At 39.7% G+C, this 21,360-nt stretch overlaps 1 protein-coding gene across 2 annotated transcripts in view; it reads left to right on the forward strand.

The window, feature by feature from the left end:
* Positions 1–9,080, forward strand: part of tmlhe (trimethyllysine hydroxylase, epsilon) — a 294,616-nt gene extending 285,536 nt beyond the window's left edge. For both annotated transcript variants that reach the window (XM_051934393.1, XM_028815427.2), the window contains one exon: positions 8,067–9,080. In XM_051934393.1, coding sequence (XP_051790353.1) covers positions 8,067–8,198 — 132 coding nt within the window. In that variant the 3' untranslated portion in view covers positions 8,199–9,080. The remainder of the gene's footprint in view (positions 1–8,066) is intronic.
* The last annotated feature ends 12,280 nt before the right edge of the window (positions 9,081–21,360 follow it).

Below are 21,360 nucleotides of genomic sequence, written 5' to 3' on the forward strand. Positions count from 1 at the left end.
TAAAATTAAATAAGGTCTGAGATTGGCAATGATTGGTTTCTAATTAAGCAATTGGGTTGAATGAAAACCTGTAGCCACTGCGGCTCACCAGGACCGACATTGCCTACCCCTGTTTTACATCTTATTGCTAATAAGGAGCAATTAAAACACTGAATGCAGCAGTTTAAGATTGAAATAAGCAATTAAGGTTGGAGAACCTTAACAAGCGAGACCACTAAAATGAAGCATTAAAATGTCACTTAAGCAATATGTGCTTCATCAGCAATAATTGAGTTCTCGTTAAGGAACTGGGTTGGAACAAAAACCTGCACATACTGTGGCACTCCAGGACCGACGTTGCCTACCCCTGCTTTATGCATACTGCTAAATCTTGCTAAGCTAACTGGTGTAAACTACTACCTGAGTTCTTTATGAATGTGCTATTTCACTCTTCAACTCCTCTTTGGAGTAGTCTAGGTGGGTGAAAACCAAGTTTATTTCCCAATGGTCCTTCTTCATTTCATTTAATTCTTTCAGAATATATACTATGTACACAACCAAAGTCCTCTGCACTGGAGAGATTGCTTCTTTTTAAACCAGTTTTCTATGAGTAAAATAACCAGGAATACACAGCTACAGTTAAAAAAAAAAAACTCTAACATTTATTAAAGCTTACAAGCTATTCCATCTGTTTACTGATTGCAGCCCTTTAATAATTCTTTTTTTTTTTTAGTTTTTGTGCTGTAATTTATTATAGTGATCTCTTTCCATTCCCTATATACAGTCATGGTAGGCTAACTGGTATGCTAAATTGACTTCAGGTGTGTGTGTTCTGTAATAAACTGACATCTTGTCCAAAGTTCAGTTTTACATGGTAGCCGATACTCCTGGACCTTGTGAATGAGTAATATATTGTATAAGATGGAAAATAAAAAGACCCAACACAACAGGAGCAGATTTAATGATGTGTGGGCCTAAAACAAAAATAGGAATGGGGTGCTCATAAATCCCACTAATCATACTTCTTAGTCTAAAGCCAGGGGTGGGCAAATTTTTTTGGAAGCAGGCTAAATTATTAATAATGACTTATTCAGTGGATAAATCAAGGTGTGCCTATGAACTTGGACAAATTAGCATATGTGTTAAACTCAGACAGCAACTTTAAAAATAGATGTTATAAAAGCAATCACAAACACTAATCAGTAGCAGTAATTTTATGCCGTGGTTCTAGTGATGAACATGAAGCGAATAGCATAAATGGTTACTATCAAATGTATTTATTGCAAAGATGGGTATCTGTTAGTATGCTTCTATACATGCTTTTAGTAATTTAATTTCTTAAAAGACCTGCTTATAGTTGAAATTGATGCCACATAATAATTCCATGTGAGTAGATTTGCATAGCTTTGGAAAAAAAAATCCTAAGCAATGTGCACACTGTAGAAATCATGAAAGGAAATTTGGTAAATTTATTTTGAATTTGCTCTGTGTCCCAGGGTGCAGTTACTTCCAGCTGCAAAATGTTTGTCACATTGTTCACATTAATAGCAAAAGGAGATGAAAAAATTGGAAATTTTTTCTTGCAGCACTCAAAATCTGAAATCAAAATTCAAATTCACAGTAAAGGATGCCAATCTGAGCTCTCTGGCAAGTACAGAAATAATCCGTTTGTATAGATTTGCTTTTAACCTACATCTTTCACATTTATAAACACCACTCTTTGTGCTGCTTCATGCACAGAGCTGGAGTGACGCCCGAAGATGCTGCTGCCAACAAAATCTATGAGCAGACTCATAATATTTAAAAATGAGCATACAAGACAAAGACAAGCAACCAGCTAAAAATAATTGACATTTATCCTTATGCGGACTATCCCTGTTCCTGTGGTAAAATATTGGTTTCTTTGGATGACACCACTTCAGAACTTATTATGTTTATTCCAACAAACTGCATCATCATTTTATTAAGAGCACCTCATAAGGGATAAATATTAAGATACTTCTACAAGTAGCCCACAGGCCATAAATTGCCCAACCCTGATTATAAGTGATGGTGTTTTCATCATTAGCATGACAAGTGTATGACGTGGTGTTGGGTGTTTAATACTCTGACAGTGGCAGAACATTTATTCTGTTTGGCTGTTGTGTTTATTGCAAAATTTTACAAAGGACTCTAAAGAAATTACTTATGATCAAGCTGTAGGTTATTTCAAGAAAAAATAAATTACTTTTGGGAGCTTTGCAACAAACTTTTTTCTTTCTTACTTTTTTGTTTTTCTGCCCCCATTTGGGTAAGTTTGTTTCATTTTTTAGTCATTAACTTGTGTTTTGTAGTAGATACTGGTACATAATCGACCCTGCTGTGCTACAAGCTTCTTCTCTTAGCTATTTTGCAATACTCTTTCAGGCTACACTTCCAACTACACAGTAGTGTGGCAGTTATATGGAATAGTCCATTGTAGCCTGGACTAAGCTGGGGAGTCCATGTTAAAAATAACAGCTGCAGTAGAAAGTTTGGTGTGTTTCAAATTTTGGTATAAATCTAAAAAAAAAATTATAAATGTATTTTTCCATGGGGCCCTAGGCACTTGCCTACCATTGCCTAATGGCTAAGTCCACCTCTGAGCACAGCTAATGTATGTTATTTGTGAAGCAGGAAGTAGAAATTTTAAAGATAGGCATTTAAATAACTTTGCATTCCAACATCCTAATATAATTTTATGAATGGAGTTTCCAAAGTAGGTGATGCCTCCAAAAGAAGCCAGTGAGAAAGCCAGAAAACTGCCTGGTCTACCTAACATAGGCAAACGTGACTTTATTCAGTCCCCTAAGTCACCTGCTAGCTTTAGCTGGAACAGCCCCAAAAAATGCAATGCTGGCAAAAACAACTATAATAGTCTTACAATTAAGGGAAAGCCTCACAAGGAAATGATTGACTGTTAACCTTTGATTTGTATTTAAAGGGCAAACAAAGTATCTTTATAAATGAATGATGTACAGTAATCCCTCGCTATATCGCGCTTCGCCTTTCGCGGCTTCACTCCATCGCGGATTTTATATGTAAGCATATTTAAATATATATCGCAGATTTTTTGCTGGTTCGCGGATTTCTGCGGACAATGGGTCTTTTAATTTCTGGTACCTGCTTCCTCAGTTGGTTTGCCCATTTGATTTCATACAAGGGACGCTATTGGCAGATGGCTGAGAAGCTACCCGGCTTACTTTTCTGTCTCTCTTGCGCTGACTTTCTCTGATTCTGACGTAGGGGGATTGAGCAGGGGGGCTGTTCGTACACCTAGACCAGGGGTCTGCAACCTTCACTATCAAAAGAGCCATTTTGCCCCCCCCCCAAAGAAAAATAGTCTTGAGCCGCAAAACATAACACAGCTTATAAACTTTTAAAAGTTTTAATCTTTTTTTAGATTTTACATGTTACAACCACGGAATACAACAAACAGAAGTGCAGTGTGCATGTGTAGGGCTACTTTGAAATAAATTAAACTGAACTATGCAGGCCTATTTGGGTCCTTCCTATACCTGTGTAAAATTAAAATAAAAACTAGCCCACTTTAATATAAATAAAACATTTAGCTGTAGCTTAGCAGTTTTAAAAAAGTAAACATCAAATTCCATTTCAGTGTGCTGAATCAACTGAAACACCTGAACATACAAAAAAACCTACATCAGCTCCGGGTCCGAAATGAATGTGTTTTGTTTTTCTGAAAAATAATAGCCTATTAAATGCTATTGTTGTCACCTGTTTAAAGTGACTTCTGTTTCTGAAGTTCGCTGCTGATCATCTCTATGTCGGGGCTGTACAATGTGACTTTGACCTTCACACAGGACTGCAGGCTCTCATGTGTGAGGCGGGAGCGATATTTGGACTTTATGAAGTTCATGCTTGAGAAAACTTGCTCACTTAAGTATGTTGAGCCAAAGATGGACAGGACTCCAAATGCATATTTTTTCATGTTCATATACGTTTCGGGAATGGCACTCCATGTGTCGAAAACAAATTTGTCGGGTTTTGGGGAGGTTTTCAATATCACTCCATTTGTGCTCTTTAGCGAGAGTAGCCTTCTGACGGGTGACTTCTTCAAGATCCGCTGTCAGGCATTTGAACTTGGACACCCATTAATCTTTATCTGCTATGTCGTCCAGTTCAGTTTCTAGATCGGGCTTACTCCTGTGAATGCGGATGTGTTCAGCAGGGATGGGTCGATGTCCAGGGGTATGACAGGGAAGGAGAGAGTGTGTGTTTTTCCTTTCTGAACTCACTGAATCTTTCTCTACATGCAGCTTGCATTTTCTGAACAATTTCCTGTTTGTTTTTAAAGTCGGAGAATAGATGCTCTGATATTTTTATGAACGATTCTTTCATGTATTCTCCGTCTGTGAACGGCTTACCCCTCCTTACGATCTCTTGAGCTGCCACAAAACTAGCAGCTGTAGTTGACAGTGTAGAAGTGATCCACTTTTTGAAAGTATGTTTGCTCTGTTCAGCTTTCCGTTGCAGTTCCGAAATTGCTCTCTTTCGCTTATCTTCACTTGGGTATTTTTCAGTGAATGCTGAGAGCTTGTTTTGAAAATGTCTTTCAACATTACATTTTTTGATGTTCGATAATTTATCGCCACATATTAAGCACACCGGTAAGCCAGCGTCGTTGGCGGTGAAGGCAAATGCTTCTGTCCACGCAGAATTAAACTCTCTAAATTAGATGTTAAAATGTATAACAGTAGTAGTAGTAAATAAACATATATATATATATATATATATATATAAATACAAGTTAAATTAAGAAATTGCCATTATTCATTTTCATGGTTTTTATTTTTTTGTCAAGGCCAAAGGGAGCCACTGCAAGGAGGCTGAAGAGCCGCATGTGGCTCCAGAGCCGTGGGTTGCCGACCCCTGACCTAGACGATAAGGACGCTCGTCTAAAAATGCTGAAAGATTATCTTCACGTTGCTATCTTTTGTGCAGCTGCTTCCTGAAACGACATGCTGCACGGTGCTTCGCATACTTAAAAGCTCGAAGGGCACGTATTGATTTTTGTTTGAAAAACAAACTCTGTCTCTCTCTCTCTCTTCCTGCTCCTGACGGAGGGGGTGTGAGCTGCCGCCTTCAACAGCTTTGTGCCGCGGTGCTTCGCATACTTAAAAGCAAACAGCCCTATTGATTTGTTTGCTTTCTCTGTCTTTCTGACAGACTCTGCTCCTGACGCGCACTCCTTTGAAGAGGAAAATATGTTTGCATTCTTTTAATTGTGAGACGGAACTGTGATCTCTGTCTTGTCATGGAGCACAGTTTAAACTTTTGAAAAAGAGACAAATGTTTGTTTGCAGTGTTTGAATAATGTTCCTGTCTCTCTACAACCTCCTGTGTTTCTGCGCAAATCTGTGACCCAAGTATGACAATATAAAAATAACCATATAAACATATGGTTTCTACTTCGCGGATTTTCTTATTTCGCGGGTGGCTCTGGAACGCAACCCCCACGTTGGAGGAGGGATTACTGTATTAGCAAAAGATATACAGAAAGGCTCAAAACAACAAAAATAGCACAAAATGAGTTGCCTAAAATGCAATCGGTACCAAACAAAGTCCAAATCACACTCCAGTAATCAGATTCATTAATAAAAAGTGAAAACTAATTAAAAAACAGAAAACCCAGCACCAAAGACTGCAATACTGCTGATGATCTGGGTTGGCTGCAGCATCCTTGTCACTCTTGAACCCATAACTATCGATAGTCATGTACCTAGATGAGCCAGGACAATAATTACACACAACCAGCAAGAGTAAGGTGCAAAGTGCAAACGTGCTTTTATTTCAAACAAACGTCAGTGTTTCTTAATAAATAAATAAAATTCAGTGTTCTTTGTGGGTTAATACCAGCAGTAAATAGTCGATTAAAATCAAGCATAAAACAATGCAGACATCGGGATCATTGCCATTTCTTTTCTTTCCTGTCAGCCCAGCACTTTCTGCTTTGCGCCCTTCCCCACCATAACCTATCATCTATGGAGGAGGATCGAAAGCTTTACAGTAGACTCATCAAAAATTATGATCTCCGGTTTTCGATGGATCTCAACATTTTAAGGTCCCCTGATCCCGAAAACATCAATATCTTGATGATGGCTGTGTGTGTGTCATAGTTTCTTGAAGACAGTCTAGAGCTAAAGCAGCTGGATGGAAAAATAACAAACTTGAAACTTAAGTCTGTTATGAGCTGACAATGTGCTGATTAGTTTTTGAGCCAAATCGTGCAAGAGATACTCTAGAGGAATCCCCAAATACTGTAATTCTGCAATTAATTTTGAATTCTTCTTGCTGTCGTAATGACCTATTTTATGATTGGAAAGATCAGCATCGGAGCGGTAAATAATTACTGAAATGTTATAGAATAGCTCAGGTAACTTGGTTCCCAGGGCGCAAAGACTACTGATGCTCATGTCCAAATTTGTTCTAAAAATATAGGCCAAGTATCATTACTGCTTTTTACTAATGACTCTGATGCTAACACCTTATGTAAATCGATAGTTTGGATTAATTACAGTAATCCCTCCTCCATCGCGGGGGTAGCGTTCCAGAGCCACCCGCGAAATAAGAAAATCTGCGAAGTAGAAACCATATGTTTATATGGTTATTTTTATATTGTCATGCTTGGGTCACAGATTTGCGCAGAAACACAGGAGGTTGTAGAGAGACAGGAACGTTATTCAAACACTGCAAACAAACATTTGTCTCTTTTTCAAAAGTTTAAACTGTGCTCCATGACAAGACAGAGATGACAGTTCAATCTCACAGTTAAAAGAATGCAAACATATCTTCCTCTTCAAAGGAGCAAACAAATCAATAGGGCTGTTTAGCTTTTAAGTATGTGAAGCACCGCGGCACAAAGCTGTTGAAGGTGGCAGCTCACACCCCCTCTGTCAGGAGCAGAGAGAGAGAGAGAGACAGAGACAGAGTTTGTTTTTCAGTCAAAAATCAATACGTGCCCTTCGAGCTTTTAAGTATGCGAAGCATCGTGCAGCATGTCGCTTCACGAAGCAGCTGCACAGAAGGTAGCCAACGTGAAGATAATCTTTCAGCATTTTTAGACGAGCGTCCGTATCGTCTAGGTGTGCGAACAGCCCCCCTGCTCTATCCCCCTACGTCAGGATCAGAAAAAGTCAGCACGAGAGAGAGAGAGAGAGAAACAAAAGTAAGTTGGGTAGCTTCTCAGCCATCTGCCAATAGCGTCCCTTGTATGAAATCAACTGGGCAAACCAACTGAGGAAGCATGTACCAGAATTTAAAAGACCCATTGTCCGCAGAAATCCGCGAACCAGCAAAAAATCCGCGATATATATTTAAATATGCTTACATATAAAATCCGCGATAGAGTGAAGCCGCGAAAGGCGAAGCGCGATATAGCGAGGGATCACTGTATTACACAAAAGCACTCCTTTCTCACTTCCCAGGTTTATTTGCTTTCCTACAATCATGTCCTCTACCTTCTGCCAGTGAAACTTCACCCCAAATTTTTCTTTATATTACCAACTCAGTAATGCCTTAGAATGAAAAGGCTTTAAACCAGTGGGTGTCAAATTTTGGAATCATTTTTAGGGTCAGAGACTATGTGTTCCTCCTGAGTTAAGACATTAGTAAAAGGACTTTAATCTGTTACCTGAAATTTAATTGTTTATTAATACCATTATTGTTTATTAATACATATTGTTTAGTGTTGAGCGCACATTTATCTGTCCATGCAGAGAGATTCAGGGACTGCAGATTTTGTCTTTGCTCTAACTTTAAAACTTTCTTTCCTCCCTTTGTGTGTTTAAAGAGGTAAATGTGTTATTTTTCATATCTAAATTTCTTACCATTATATTGGGGGTTAAGACACCACAAGGACTCTCCCCTCCAGTGCAAATGACCCAAGATAGCAACTGAGTATGGAAAAAAACAAATTTTTACCCTTCACCAGCTGGGTATCTACAGCCTTCCCTAACACTAACCCTCATAAAACAGTTTGGTACATCTTCCTATAACAAATCTGATTCTTAACAATTTTGTACTGCATTTTTTGTCTTTGCGTCCAGGTACTGTTCATTGACAACTGGAGAGTGCTTCATGGACGAGAGTCCTTTACAGGGCTGCGCCAGCTTTGTGGCTGTTACCTGACAAGGGATGATGTACTAAACACAGCAAGATTTCTTGGGTTGAAGGCCTGAAATACACACAATGTGCTTTTATGTATTACCGCAAACTAAATTGTGTGAATACATTTCTATTATGAAGAAAACAAATTATATTTTAACATGTACATTTTTAAAAGAAAGAGAAATGTGATTTAATCCTTTTAGTTTTGATAGATTAGTGACAATGATTTACTTAATAATAACTTTGTAGTAACTTGGTACTAATGAAAAAGTCAGATGAACAGTGTATACCTAAGTATGGGTAGGGCACAGGTAAATGTCCTACATCTAAAAATTAAGTACTTTGTTTGATCTTATATATCTAAAGTTCTGTATTACAGGATAATGTTGATTTTTATTGGCAGAGATTGAATGCAAGTGCTTCATAAGCAGGTTGTCATTGAAATGCTGGAGTTCCTGTAGCTCACCTTGTATCACACATTATGTACTCTGATTCTATTAATGCAGTCTTCTTTAAAGTCATTTGCATGTGAAGTATGGATTTTATACTGTAAAGCTGGCTTTATCTGTTGAACTTTAATGTTACACATCTTAAGTAACAAATTAAAAATTATCAACAGTGTATTCTTTGATCATGTCTTATTCTTCCTTAAGCATTTTAAATGACAAGCTGTGAAGCCAGCTGTTTGTGTGCTATGTGAAATATTGGTGAAGCTGGCTGTTTTCAGAATGCATCCATTTAAAGCCTTAGTTATTTATCCTGCACAAATGTAATGGATTCCGCTGTGGCAACCCCTAACGGGAGCGGTCGAAAGAAGAAGAAAGAAAGCAAGCCTGCACAAATTTAGTGGATGATAAAACTGTGTGAAAAAGATTGATATGTTTAATTATATATGGTTTAATGTCTTCAGTAAGAGCAAATGAAAGATGGCCGTTAAATATTACTGAATTTTGTCCGGACTGTTTCTCTTCACCTGTACAAGAATTCTTCAATTTTCTTTTGTTGGGCTTTGAAATTTTGACCTGTTGACAAAGAGTTTCATAGAAGTTAAAAGCTCCTGTAACCTGTTAGACTTCCATGTATTTTTGGAGTGTGTATTATTCTGCAGGTATTTTTCAATAGGCAGTGTATTGTATTGGTAATGCACTGGAACTCTATAATATTCTGTGCAACTGAAGTTTAAACAATTGTAATGATTGAAGTTGCAGTGGCTAAAGGCTTACTGTAACTTGCATAACTTACTGGGACAGTTTCCAGGTCATGTAATCCTATTCAGAATGGATGGTGTCCCCAGATTCCTCACAGGGCCCATTCACTTTTACAGTCATGTAGATGCAGTTTAGAATTTCTAGTCGCCCCAGACAAGCATTTTATATATACAGTGGAACCTTGGATTGCGAGCATAATTCGTTCCGGAAACATGCTTGTAATCCAAAGCACTCGTATATCAAAGCGTATTTCCCCATAAGAAATAATGGAAACTCAGATAATTCGTTTCACAACCCACAAATATTTATATAAAAATGATTAATACAAAATATGAAGTAAAACTACATAAAACAAAATAACCTGCACTTTACCTTTGAAAAGAATCACAGCTGGTGTGAGGGAGAAGAGAGAGAGGGGAGAGGAGGAGGATTATTGTGTAGGATGACTGTCACTACAACTCATGGAATCACACGAGAAGCAACTTTTCTACATCTTTCAGAACACGTGGCTGTTGCTTTGATACTCTCATGACTTCTTTTGCTGCATCTAGCCCCCTTATTTCTTCTCTCTTCTTTAATATTGTGCAAATTGTCGACGTAGACTTGTTATAAAATCTTTCAATGTTGGCCACTCACATACCTCATTTGTCCTTCTCAATGATTTCCTTCTTAACTTCCACCATAATCCTCTCATTCTTCTTACCACCTTCCTTTTCAACCTTTTTCTTCATGGGGGCCATTTTCGCACACACGCTTAGCAGTATATGCTAGTACAGATGTTGACTATATGAGTGAGCCACAATCCCACAGTGAGTGAGTAAGAGAGAGAAGTTGTGATCACGTGAGGCTCGGCAGACAAAGCGTATGCATACTACTCGTATTGCAAGACCTCTCTCGTTCATCATGTCAAAGACCAAGTTACTCGCAATCCAAGGTTCCACTGTGTGTGTATATATATATATATATATAGATATATATATATAGATATATATATATAGTGCCATTATGAACAATGCTGCACCTCCTTTCTCTGACACACTAACTCTGAGGAGTTTTAGACAACGGATTATTCAGCAGAAGTGTGTCAAGAAACAATATGGGTGCTCCTTTATACCAACAGCAATATGCCTGGGAGTGTGACTGCCAAGTCAAAAGGCTTTATTTCTTTTTAGTAATCCTGGTGTGTATCTGAGGGGCTGTTGTTTCTTATATTGTTTATTTATTGAGCTTCTGTAAAAAAAAAAAAACTACATTTTCCCCATGGGACAAATAAATTCCTATCAATCTATTATTTTTTCTCCATGTACACTTCTATTTCTAAATTTGTCTCTCTTGATTTTCTTGAGCCTAACAAATTCGATAAGCACTGCTTTTTCATGTTCCTTTATTCATATTTGATATTTGATTGCTTATATATGCTTAGCAATTCTGTCTTTCCTGTCTTCCATCTGGAAGCAAAATGCCTTCTGCTTATATTAAATACAGTTGTGCTTGAAAGTTTGTGAACCCTTTAGAATTTTTTATGTTTCTGCATAAGTATGACCTAAAACATCATCAGATTTTCTCTCAAGTCCTAAAAGTAGATAAAGAGAAACCAGTTAAACAAATGAGACAAAAATATTATACTTGGTCATTTATTTATTGAGGAAAATGATAGAATATTACATATTTGTGAGTGGCAAAAGTATGTGAACCTCTAGGATTAGCAGTTAGTTTGAAGTGAAATTCAAGTCAGGTGTTTTCAATCAATGGGGTGACACTCAGGTGTGAGTGGGCACCCTGTGTTATTTAAAGAACACACGTTTGTGGAAGTGTATCATGGCACGAACAAAGGAGATTTCTGAGGACCTCAGAAAAAGAGTTGTTGGTGCTCATCGGGCTGGAAAAGGTTACAAAACCATCTCTAAAGAGTTTGGACTCCACTAATTTGCAGTCAGACAGATTGTGTACAAATGGAGTAAATTCAAGACCATTGTTACCCTCCTCAGGAGTGGTCGACGAACAAAGATCACTCCAAGAGCAAGGCGTGTAATAGTCGGCGAGGTCATAAAAGACCCTAGGGTAACTTCTAAGCAACTGAAGGCCTCTCTCTCATTGGCTAATGTTCATGTTCATGAGTCTACCATCCGGAGAACACTGAACAACAATGGTGTGCATGGCAGGGTTACAAGGAGAAAGCCACTGCTCTCCAAAAAAAACATTGCTGCTCGTTTGCAGTTTGCTAAAGATCACGTGGACAAACCAGAAGGCTATTGGAAGAATGTTTTGTGGATGGATGAGACCAAAATAGAACTTTTTGCTTTAAATGAAAAGTGTTATGTTTGGAGAAAGGAAAACACTGCATTCCAGCATAAGAACCTTATCCCATGTGTAAAACATGGTGGTGGTAGTATCATGGTTTGGGCCTGTTTTGCTGCATCTGGGCCAGGACGGCTTGCCTTCATTGATGGAACAATGAATTCTGAATTATATCACAGAATTCTAAATGAAAATGTCAGGACATCTGGCCATGAACTGAATCTCAAGAGAAGGTGGGTCATGCAGCAAGACAACAACCCTAAGCACACAAGTCGTTCTACCAAAGAATGGTTAAAGAAGAATAAAGTTAATGTTTTAGAATGGCCAAGTCAAAGTCCTGACCTTAATCCAATGTTGTGGAAGGACCTGAAGCGAGCAGTTAATGTGAGGAAACCCACCAACATCCCAGAGTTGAAGCTGTTCTGTACGGAGGAATGGGCGAAAATTCCTCCAAGCCAGTGTGCAGGACTGATTAACAGTTACGGGAAACGTTTAGTTGCAGTTATTGCTGCGACGGGGGGGTCACACCAGGTACTGAAAGCAAAGGTTCACATACTTTTGCCACTCACAAATATGTAATATTATTTTCCTTAATAAATAAATGACCAAGTATAATATTTTTGTCTCCTTTGTTTAACTGGTTTCTCTTTATCTACTTTTAGAACTTGAGTGAAAATCTGATGATGTTTTAGGTCATATTTATGCAGAAATATAGACAATTCTAAAGGGTTCACAAACTTTCAAGCACAACTGTAGATGATGATGACTTCTCTGTTTTTTTATTGTGAGTTTTGCTATTGTGTAGTGTAGCAGACTGTGTATACCATTTAATGCAAGTAGACAACTTGTATAGCAAGGCAGCAGTCCAAGGCCTCTGAAATGTGGGCAACCATAATGGAAAAATAACAGTGTGGTGAAATGCCGTTGACCATAGCTTTTCAAAACTTCAGATGTACTGCTGCCCTCCACATTTCCTTTGATCTTGATAATGCATTATTGTAGCTGTTTCTGTCTTCCAGTTCAAATAGATTTGTGTTTAATTTTGAAGTATGGCCTTCTAAAGATTAGATCTTATTCCTTGTTAGCCCAAGGAATTCATCAGCTTACCAAGTTTGTGTGAGAGTTTGGTCTGGTCATCTTTCACCACTGCCAAGTCCTACTTAAAACTCAGTTGAATCAAGTCCCACATTACGTCAAGCTGCTCAGTAATGAAGGACTTTGTTTTTAAAGAAGGACTCCTGCTCCAACTTTTATCAATGCATCATCCTCTGAGCATGGAAATTTCATTGCAGGACTGGAGGATTCATGCTGCACTTCCCGAGTGGAAGATGAGATCTTTCAATTGTGGGGTGAGTGTATAGTATTTAACAAGTCAAACTTTATTATTTAATGTGGATTAATAGAGAATAATGAGGTAAAAGAACAAACCACACCAGGAGCCACTAAATCACATTTGTATCTGCAACAGGGGTCAGCGCAACACTCACCAACATTAATCAGGATGATATACTAAAAGTTACATGTACTGTATATCCATAGGCAGATAGCTTCTCCTTCTTCTTCTTTAGGCTGCTCCTATTAGGGATTGCCATAGCGGATCATCTTCTTCCATATCTTTCTGTCCTCTGCATCTTGCTCTGTTACACCCATCACCTGCATGTCCTCTCTCACCACATGCATAAACCTTCGCTTAGGCCTTCCTCTTTCCCTCTTCCCTGGCAGCTCTATCCTTAGCATCCTTCTCCCAGTATACCCAGCATCTCTCCTCTGCACATGTCCAAACCAATGCAATCTCGGCCCTCTGACTTTGTCTCCCAACTGTCCAACTTGAGCTGACCCTCTAATGTATTCATTTCTAATCCTATCCATCCTTGTCACACCCAGTGCAAATCTTAGCATCTTTAACTCTGCCACCTCCAGCTCTGTCTCCTGCTTTCTGGTCAGTGCCACCGTCTCCAACCCATATAACACAGCTGGTCTCACTACTGTCCTGTAGATCTTCCCTTTCACTCTTGCTGATACCTGTCTGTCACAAATCACCCCTGACACTCTTCTCCACCCATCCCACCCTGCCTGCTCTCTCTTTTTCACTTCTCTTCCACAATCCCCATTACTCTGTGCTGTTGATCCTAAGTATTTAAACTCATCCACCTTCACCAACTCTACTCCTTGCATCCTCACCATTCCACTGACCTCTCTCTCATTTACACACATGTATTCTGTCTTGTTCCTACTGACCTTCATTCCTCTCCTCTCTAGAGCATATCTCCACCTCTCCAGGGTCTCCTCAACCTGCTCCCTACTATTGCTACAGATCACAATGTAATCCGCAAACATCACAGTCCACGGGGAGTCCTGTCTAATTTTGTCTGTCAGCCTGTCCATCACCATTGCAAATAAGAAAGGGCTCAGAGGTGATCCCTAATGTAATCCCACCTCCATCTTGAATGCATCCATCACTCCTACCGCAGACCTCACCATGCTCACACTTCCTTCGTACATATCCTGTACAACTCTTACATACTTCTCTGCCACTCCCGACTTCCTCATACAATACCACAGCTCCTCTCGAGGCACCCTGTCATATGCTTTCTCCAGGTCCACAAAGACGCAATGCAACTCCTTCTGGCCTTCTCTAAACTTCTCCATCAACACCCTCAGAGCAAACATTGCATCTCTGGTGCTCTTTCTTGGCATGAAACTATACTGCTGCTCACTAATCATCACCTCACTTCTTAACCTAGATTCCACTACTCTTTCCCATAACTTCATGCTGTGGCTCATCAGTTTTATCCCGCTGTAGTTGCTATACTCCTGTATATCCCCCTTATTCTTAAATATCATCACCAGTACATTTCTTCTCCACTGCTCAGGCATCCTCTCACTTTCCAAGATTCCTTTAAACAATCTGATTAAAAACTTTACTGCCATCTCTCCTAAACACCTCCATGCTTCTACAGGTATGTCATCTGGACCAACGGCCTTTACATTCTTCATCCTCTCCATAGCTGTCCTTACTTCCTCCATGCTAATCCATTGCACTTCATGATTCACTATCTCCACATCATCCAACTCTTCTCTCTGTTGTTCTTTTCATTCATCAGCCTCTCAAAGTACTCTCTCCATCTGCTCAACACACTCTCCTCGCTTGTGAGTACGTTTCCATCTTTATTCTTTATTACCCTAACCTGATGCACATCTTTCCCAGCTCGGTCCCTCTGTCTAGCCAATCAGTACAGGTCCTTTTCTCCCTCCTTAGTGTCCAGCCTCTCATACAACTCATCATACGCCTTTTCTTTAGCCTTCACCACCTCTCCCTTCACCTTGCGCCTTATCTCCTTATGCTCTTGTCTACTTTCTGCATCTCTCTGACTATCCCACTTCATCTTTGTCATCCTGTTCCTCTGTATACGCTCCTGTACTTCCCCATTCCAACACCAGGTTTCCTTTTCCTCCTTCCTCTGTGCAGATGTCACGCCAAGCTCTCTTCTTGCTGTCACCCTTGCAGTCTTCCTTTTTCAACTTCCACCATTTGATCCTTGGCTCTGCCCTCACTCTCTTCCTCTTCTTGATCTCCAACATCATCCTACAGACCACCATCCTATGCTGCTTAACTACACTTTCCCCTGCCACCACTTTGTAGTCTTCAATCTCCTTCAGATCAACTCTTCTGCATAGGATGTAAGCTACCTGTGTGCATCTTCCTCCACTCTTGTACGTCACCCTATGTTCCTTCCTCTTCTTAAAATGCATATTCACCACAGCCATGTCCATCCTTTTGGCAAAATCCACTATCCTCTGACCTTCTTTCTTCTCCTTGACACCATACCTACCTATCACCTCCTCTGTTCCCTTCACCAACATGTCCATTGAAATCCGCTCCAATCACCACTTTCTGACCCTTGGGTACACTGTTCATCATTTCATCCAACTCACTCCAAAAATCATCTTTCTCCTCCATCGTACACCCAACTTGCGGTGCATATGCACTAACAACATTCATCATCACACCTCCAATTTCCAGCTTCATAACCATTACTCTGCCTGACACTTTTTTCACCTCCAAAACACTCTTGACATACTGTTCCTTCAGAATAACCCCTACCCCATTTCTCTTCCTATCCACAACATGGCAGAACAATTTGAATCCACCTGGCCTTACTCCCCTTCCATTTAGTCTCTTGCACACACAATATATCAACCTTCTTACTCTCCATCATATCTGCTAACTCTCTCCCCTTACCAGTCATACTGCCAACATTCAAAGTTCCCACCCTCAGTTCCACTCTTTACTTTCTTCCTCTCCTCCTGCCTCCAGACACGTCTCCCCCTCTTCTTCTCCTTCTTCTTCTTCGGCCAACAATAGCTCTATTTCCGCCAGCACCCTGTTGGCTAACAGTACTGGTGGCGGTCGTTGTTAACCCGGGGCTCAACTGATCCAGTATGGAAATTTATATTGTTGTTTGCATATTAATTTGGCAAAATTTTACACCGGATGCCCTTCCTGACATAACCCTCCCCATTTATTCGGGCTTGGGACTGGCACGAAGAAGCACACTGGTTTGTGCATCCCCTGTGGCTGGGTACAAAATCAACTGGAATGTCCAAGCAAATTTTAGAAAAAAAAACCCGATCTAAATCCATTAAGTAGTTCTCTCATGAAATGTGGACAGACATACAGACAGACAGATGTTAGATTATAGATAGATAGATAGATTACAAGGCCAGGAGTTGTGCTTACCAATAATGAATGCGTGTTTTTTTTTTTTGTCTCCCGCTCTCTCTTTTTTTTTAAATAGTGAGAGAGAAGAGTTTCACATATTCAAGATGGAACAATTGGAAGCACAAGAATTATTATGTTTATTGTAAATTGTTTGACATAGATGCACTTTTATTTTTTGAATAATTATCAATGAAGTCTTGTTTTCCTTAGTTCCAATACTGAGTTCTTCCAGAGTACTGGCCACAGATGTACAGATTAACACAAGTGGAATTAATAGTTTCTACCAGAGCCTCCATTGTAACAACACAGGCCACAAATGGGATGGATGGATGGATAGATAGGTAGGTAGATGGATGGATGGAAAGATAGATAGGTAGATGGATGGATGGAAGGAGGGGCAGAAAGATATACAGAAATCTAAGGGGAAATTTAAGAACCAGTAGCCAAGGATTACATCAAGTTAGATACATTTAAGTACACACTATACAAATTACAACCCCAGTGTACGTGCTGAATGTTATTTGTAGTCTTGTACAGGTAATGTCAGTGGAATGGGACCTGTGCAAATAACATTACTATAAAAGTGATAGGTGGCACATCATAAAGTGACATAATATTTAAGTAAAAGTATAATAAAGTGACGTAGCTTATGCTAATAGGATAACAACAGCAATCAGCACATCTTCAACCTGAGCCTGCGACTGGGGAGGGTCTCTACAGTTTCCTGTCATCCAACATTTATCCAGTTTGTTGTAGAAATGGAACACACATGAAATGTATGTATTCCAAATAATGATATATTATTTACCCAATATCAACTCAAGGCACCTCACACCCAGATAAACAGACTTGAGCTGGGAGAACTTCAGCTGCATTGGTGGGGGATGGAATAGCAGGCTGCTTGCTGCCTGTGCCGATTGACACATTTGCAAAACAAAGACGCCAATGAAGAGGTGCGAGGTAATTTAAGGTGGCCTGGCCTTACGACTTTTTTCGTAGGCTTCAGGGATTCTAATGTTAAAGTGACTCATTATGGAAAAAAAAGGTTATACAGTAGTGACCAATATAGAAGGAAAAATTTATACATTAGGCAAATTTGGTGACCCCGACGTGGGGAGGAATGGCAGCTGCATAGATCCAGCGGTCAGGACGGTGCTCTGTGAAACGAACACAGACAGTGGCCACACAGAAAGGTAAGCGATATTTTGCTAAACTTGTTTGTGTAAAGTTTCAAACAGCTTCTGCCCCTCCAATGGAGACAAGCGGCAGAAAAGCCACTCTAAAAAGAACAAAGTAAGGGAAAAAGGGATGGGCATACAGACTTAAATGGAATGTGTGGAAGACTGTACAGTTCATGTGTGATGGTATGAATGTTGGGTGCAATAAATAAGACGCTCCAAACCGGTTGATGGACGACGGGGGGCTGCACTAGTAATAGGTGGTGTTGAAATCCTATCAAATACTAAGGGTGTATAGATAAGTGTGGAATTCCTGAGCCAACACTCCTTGCTGTGGCTGTATATGTTCTCCAGTAAGACGAGAGGGGTGTCGTAAAATCCTTGCCCGTCTCGAGAGCAGAGGCGTGACCACGGGTAGGGGCAAGCCGGACAAGCCGTGCCCACCCTGTGAAATGCTCTGTCCAATGAAAACTCCGGAGAAGAATAACATTTGATTTTTCAAAACTGAGTTGCTTTCCAATCGGCCCGTTTGAATTTGGGGCGTATCCGTCAGTGTCTCCTCCACTAGACAGGCACCGTGCTGCTCACAGTTCACTTCGCCGCACATTTTGCAGCGCGTTTTGTACCCGTTGACCGCATTCTTTAATTAAAACTGCATATACGTTCCATTCTTCTTTTATTTTCTGGTTTGTAACTCAAAAGGCTATGCATAGGTGGCTTATTAAAAAGCAGACATCTTCTACCTCTGTCCCTCCGCAAGCTGCTGGCTCCACGGTTGAGCCCAGCACCGCTGCTACCAACACGGAGCACAGCGCACCCAAGTCAGGAACTGAAACTCCAAAAGATGTAGATAAGCCCACACAATCCTCCAGCTCTGCGCCCGTGTCGGGTACTCCAAACCTCTGCCTTCAACAAAATATACAGTCCGGTCTGCCTGACTTAAATATGGATAGTCCATCCCTGCCCGTTTTAATTAATCATCCCAAGTGCGCATTAGGAAAGACACTCAGATGTTTTAGTGCAAGCTGGTATCAATCTCGACCATGGCTTGAATATTCTGTTGTCCGTGATGGCAGCTTTTGCTTTGCCTGCCACAAATTTAGTGTCTCCAATTCGGACCGCGAGGACATATTCACCAAACACGGTTACACTAATTGGAAAAAAGCTCTAAAAAAAGACGGTGGCGGCTTCCACAAACACGCGTCTACAGTAGTATCCCGCACGTCAGAGCCATGTCTGCATCACAGCACTCATCATTGGTGTGTCTTCAGCTGCATGCGAAAGCTCTTTGTCTACTTTGAACCGCATTCTCACTCCACTCCGCCGAACAATCCTGCATTCAAGGAAAAGAAATTTAGTCATTCTGGCACATGAGAAAAAATCACAGAAAATCTAGACATGAATGAATTTATTTCAGAATTTGCCAAGAGTAACCGCAGACTGGTCCTGTAGTTAATATCCAGGTTAAACACTGGAAACTGATGTCCTATAGCCTCTCATGACTACAATAAGCCACGTTTCTGTTCTTGCTCTCATATGTTGTATACATTTGACTTTATTGATATTTACCTTGTAGATGTAGTTCTATATTTGTTCACAAAAAATAATAATACAAGTTCCATTGCCTCTGTTAATTTTATTGAACAATCGGTTATGATTTATGCCACAATTTTTGCGTTTATGTGTTATATAAAACTATGTTGTTATTATTATTTGACTCCCCTACAAAAATGGGGATGGATGGATATTTTTTGCCCAAGAGACAAGCCCAAATGCCCACCCACACATGATGTTCTGGTCACACCTCTGTTCGAGAGGGAGCCAGTTTTAGGGGAAAGCTCTACAGAAGTTCCTTCTGACTGTGCCCCAGCAAAAGAGTTGGTTCGGGTGCGACTGGAGACCTATCATCGCCGCCCTGAATTAAAGAAGGGGAACTGACAACGTGTAGGCAAAAAAATTCCTGTTCGGATAAACGCTTTTAAGTTCGTATAGAGAGCTTGTGGAAGGGTGGTAACAGGTGGTTTGAATGTGCTAGCATTAGGGACAGATAAGAGAATTAGAACTTCATTTTATTTTATGATTTTTCTTTTTGTAGGCTAGGGAAGCACGCAAGTGCTGTGTGTGTGGAGCGCATTAAAAAAGCAACGCGGCGAGTGAAGCACAGGGGTGCAAAACTAGTGTAGGGCAAAATAGGGCACGTGCTAAAAAGTGTGAGTGAGTACGAGTGTAAAATATATAAGTATATATATAAAAAAAAGTGTGTAACTTTTCATGTGCAAAAATAAAAGAAATATATTGCTTTAAAAGAAGAATAATGAAACCTGTGCATGTAAAAGTAGCTACTGTATATATAAATTTCACCCTGTAGGAAGAAGAGTAGAGCTAAAACATTCAGTAAAAATTAAAAGAAGAGGGCTATTGTTTTTTAGAACTTGCATTTGCAAGAAAGTCAGAAAAGAAATAAAAAGAATAGTAAAGTGTAGGCACACACACCACATATATTTTAATTGCCCCATCCCCGAGTAAGGAATGACTGAGTGAGCGACTGTATGAGCCCCGTTATCTCTTAGTGGGCGCGGACACAAGTGAGCGGGAGTGGGAATGAGCTCTGGGACCCAAATACATGTAGTGGGTAACGAGGGACACCGTAAAGGAAATACGCACGTAACGAGTGTGCCTGGGATTTTGTAATCGAGCACTTCTGTCATAGAGATACATTGAGAGATTTTTTATCAAGACTGTGTTACTGTTAGGAGTTACAGTAAATAAATATATGAAAGCCAAAGTAGTTCAATTAAGATGAATATAAATTAAAGATCACAGAAAGAATACATTACAAAAATACACCCGGAAAAACATTAACGAAGTTCATTTGACAGGATTTCTTAAATTTAATGCCATGATTAAACACTTTCAGTTGGCGTAGGTTTCATTCTTTGCAGCGGTAGTATTAAAATGATCAAAAAGCATAATTGAGACAAGCTTCATGTTACTCCCTATTGAAAAAACAACTGGAGCCGTATTTACAGCTTGATAAGTAAAACAGCCTTCAGAGAAATGTAGGAGGAAAGCACCAAAAAGAGAAATTACGCGATAGAAAAATGTGTGAGTATATAGATTATGTGTATATATTTGTGAGGAAAGAATATAAATAAATGCGCTAAAAAGAAATGTGCACCGTATTTGACTTCAAAGGTACCTGCGCTCGCTAATATCTGTGTATGTGTGCGCGCACGCGTTGTTTGTCCTGCGTGTGTGTATGTGGGAGTACGAGAGCGGAACATGGAGACCTCTGGGTAATGTAGTTCAGTTATCATTTGCTGAAACTGCCTTGTGCATATAAATTTCCAGAGCTCTGAGTAAATATGGGTTAAAAATAAATCTGAATATGTGTAATAATTGGAAAAATGAAAACGTATCCACTTTTAATTATACAAATGTTTATAAATATGCAAAGCATCTTTCCTTCAGACCCTGATCAAGTCTTAGGGGAAAATGTTCTTTTGATAACTATAACATATAAAGGAAACACTTTCTTTCAATTTCTTCTGTCCTTTTCATTCTTTCTTGTGATGCGTGTAAAGGAAGTTGTGCATTATGGAGTTATTACTGTGGAGTGTGTGGTGGCGCAGTGGTTAGCACTCATGCTAAGATTCAATCCTGTATGGGATTCATGTTGAAGCTTACATGTTATTTGTTTTGATCCCTGTAATGTGCATGTTAAATAAGTTTAAGTGTGTTTGAGAGTGTCTGTGTCTAAACATGTTGTGTTGCTTGAAAGGATGAGATGATTGATATTAATGTGCATGTGAATATAACTGTTTGC

The sequence above is a fragment of the Erpetoichthys calabaricus genome, chromosome 12, assembly GCF_900747795.2.
Source record: "Erpetoichthys calabaricus chromosome 12, fErpCal1.3, whole genome shotgun sequence".
Lineage (NCBI taxonomy): Eukaryota > Metazoa > Chordata > Cladistia > Polypteriformes > Polypteridae > Erpetoichthys > Erpetoichthys calabaricus.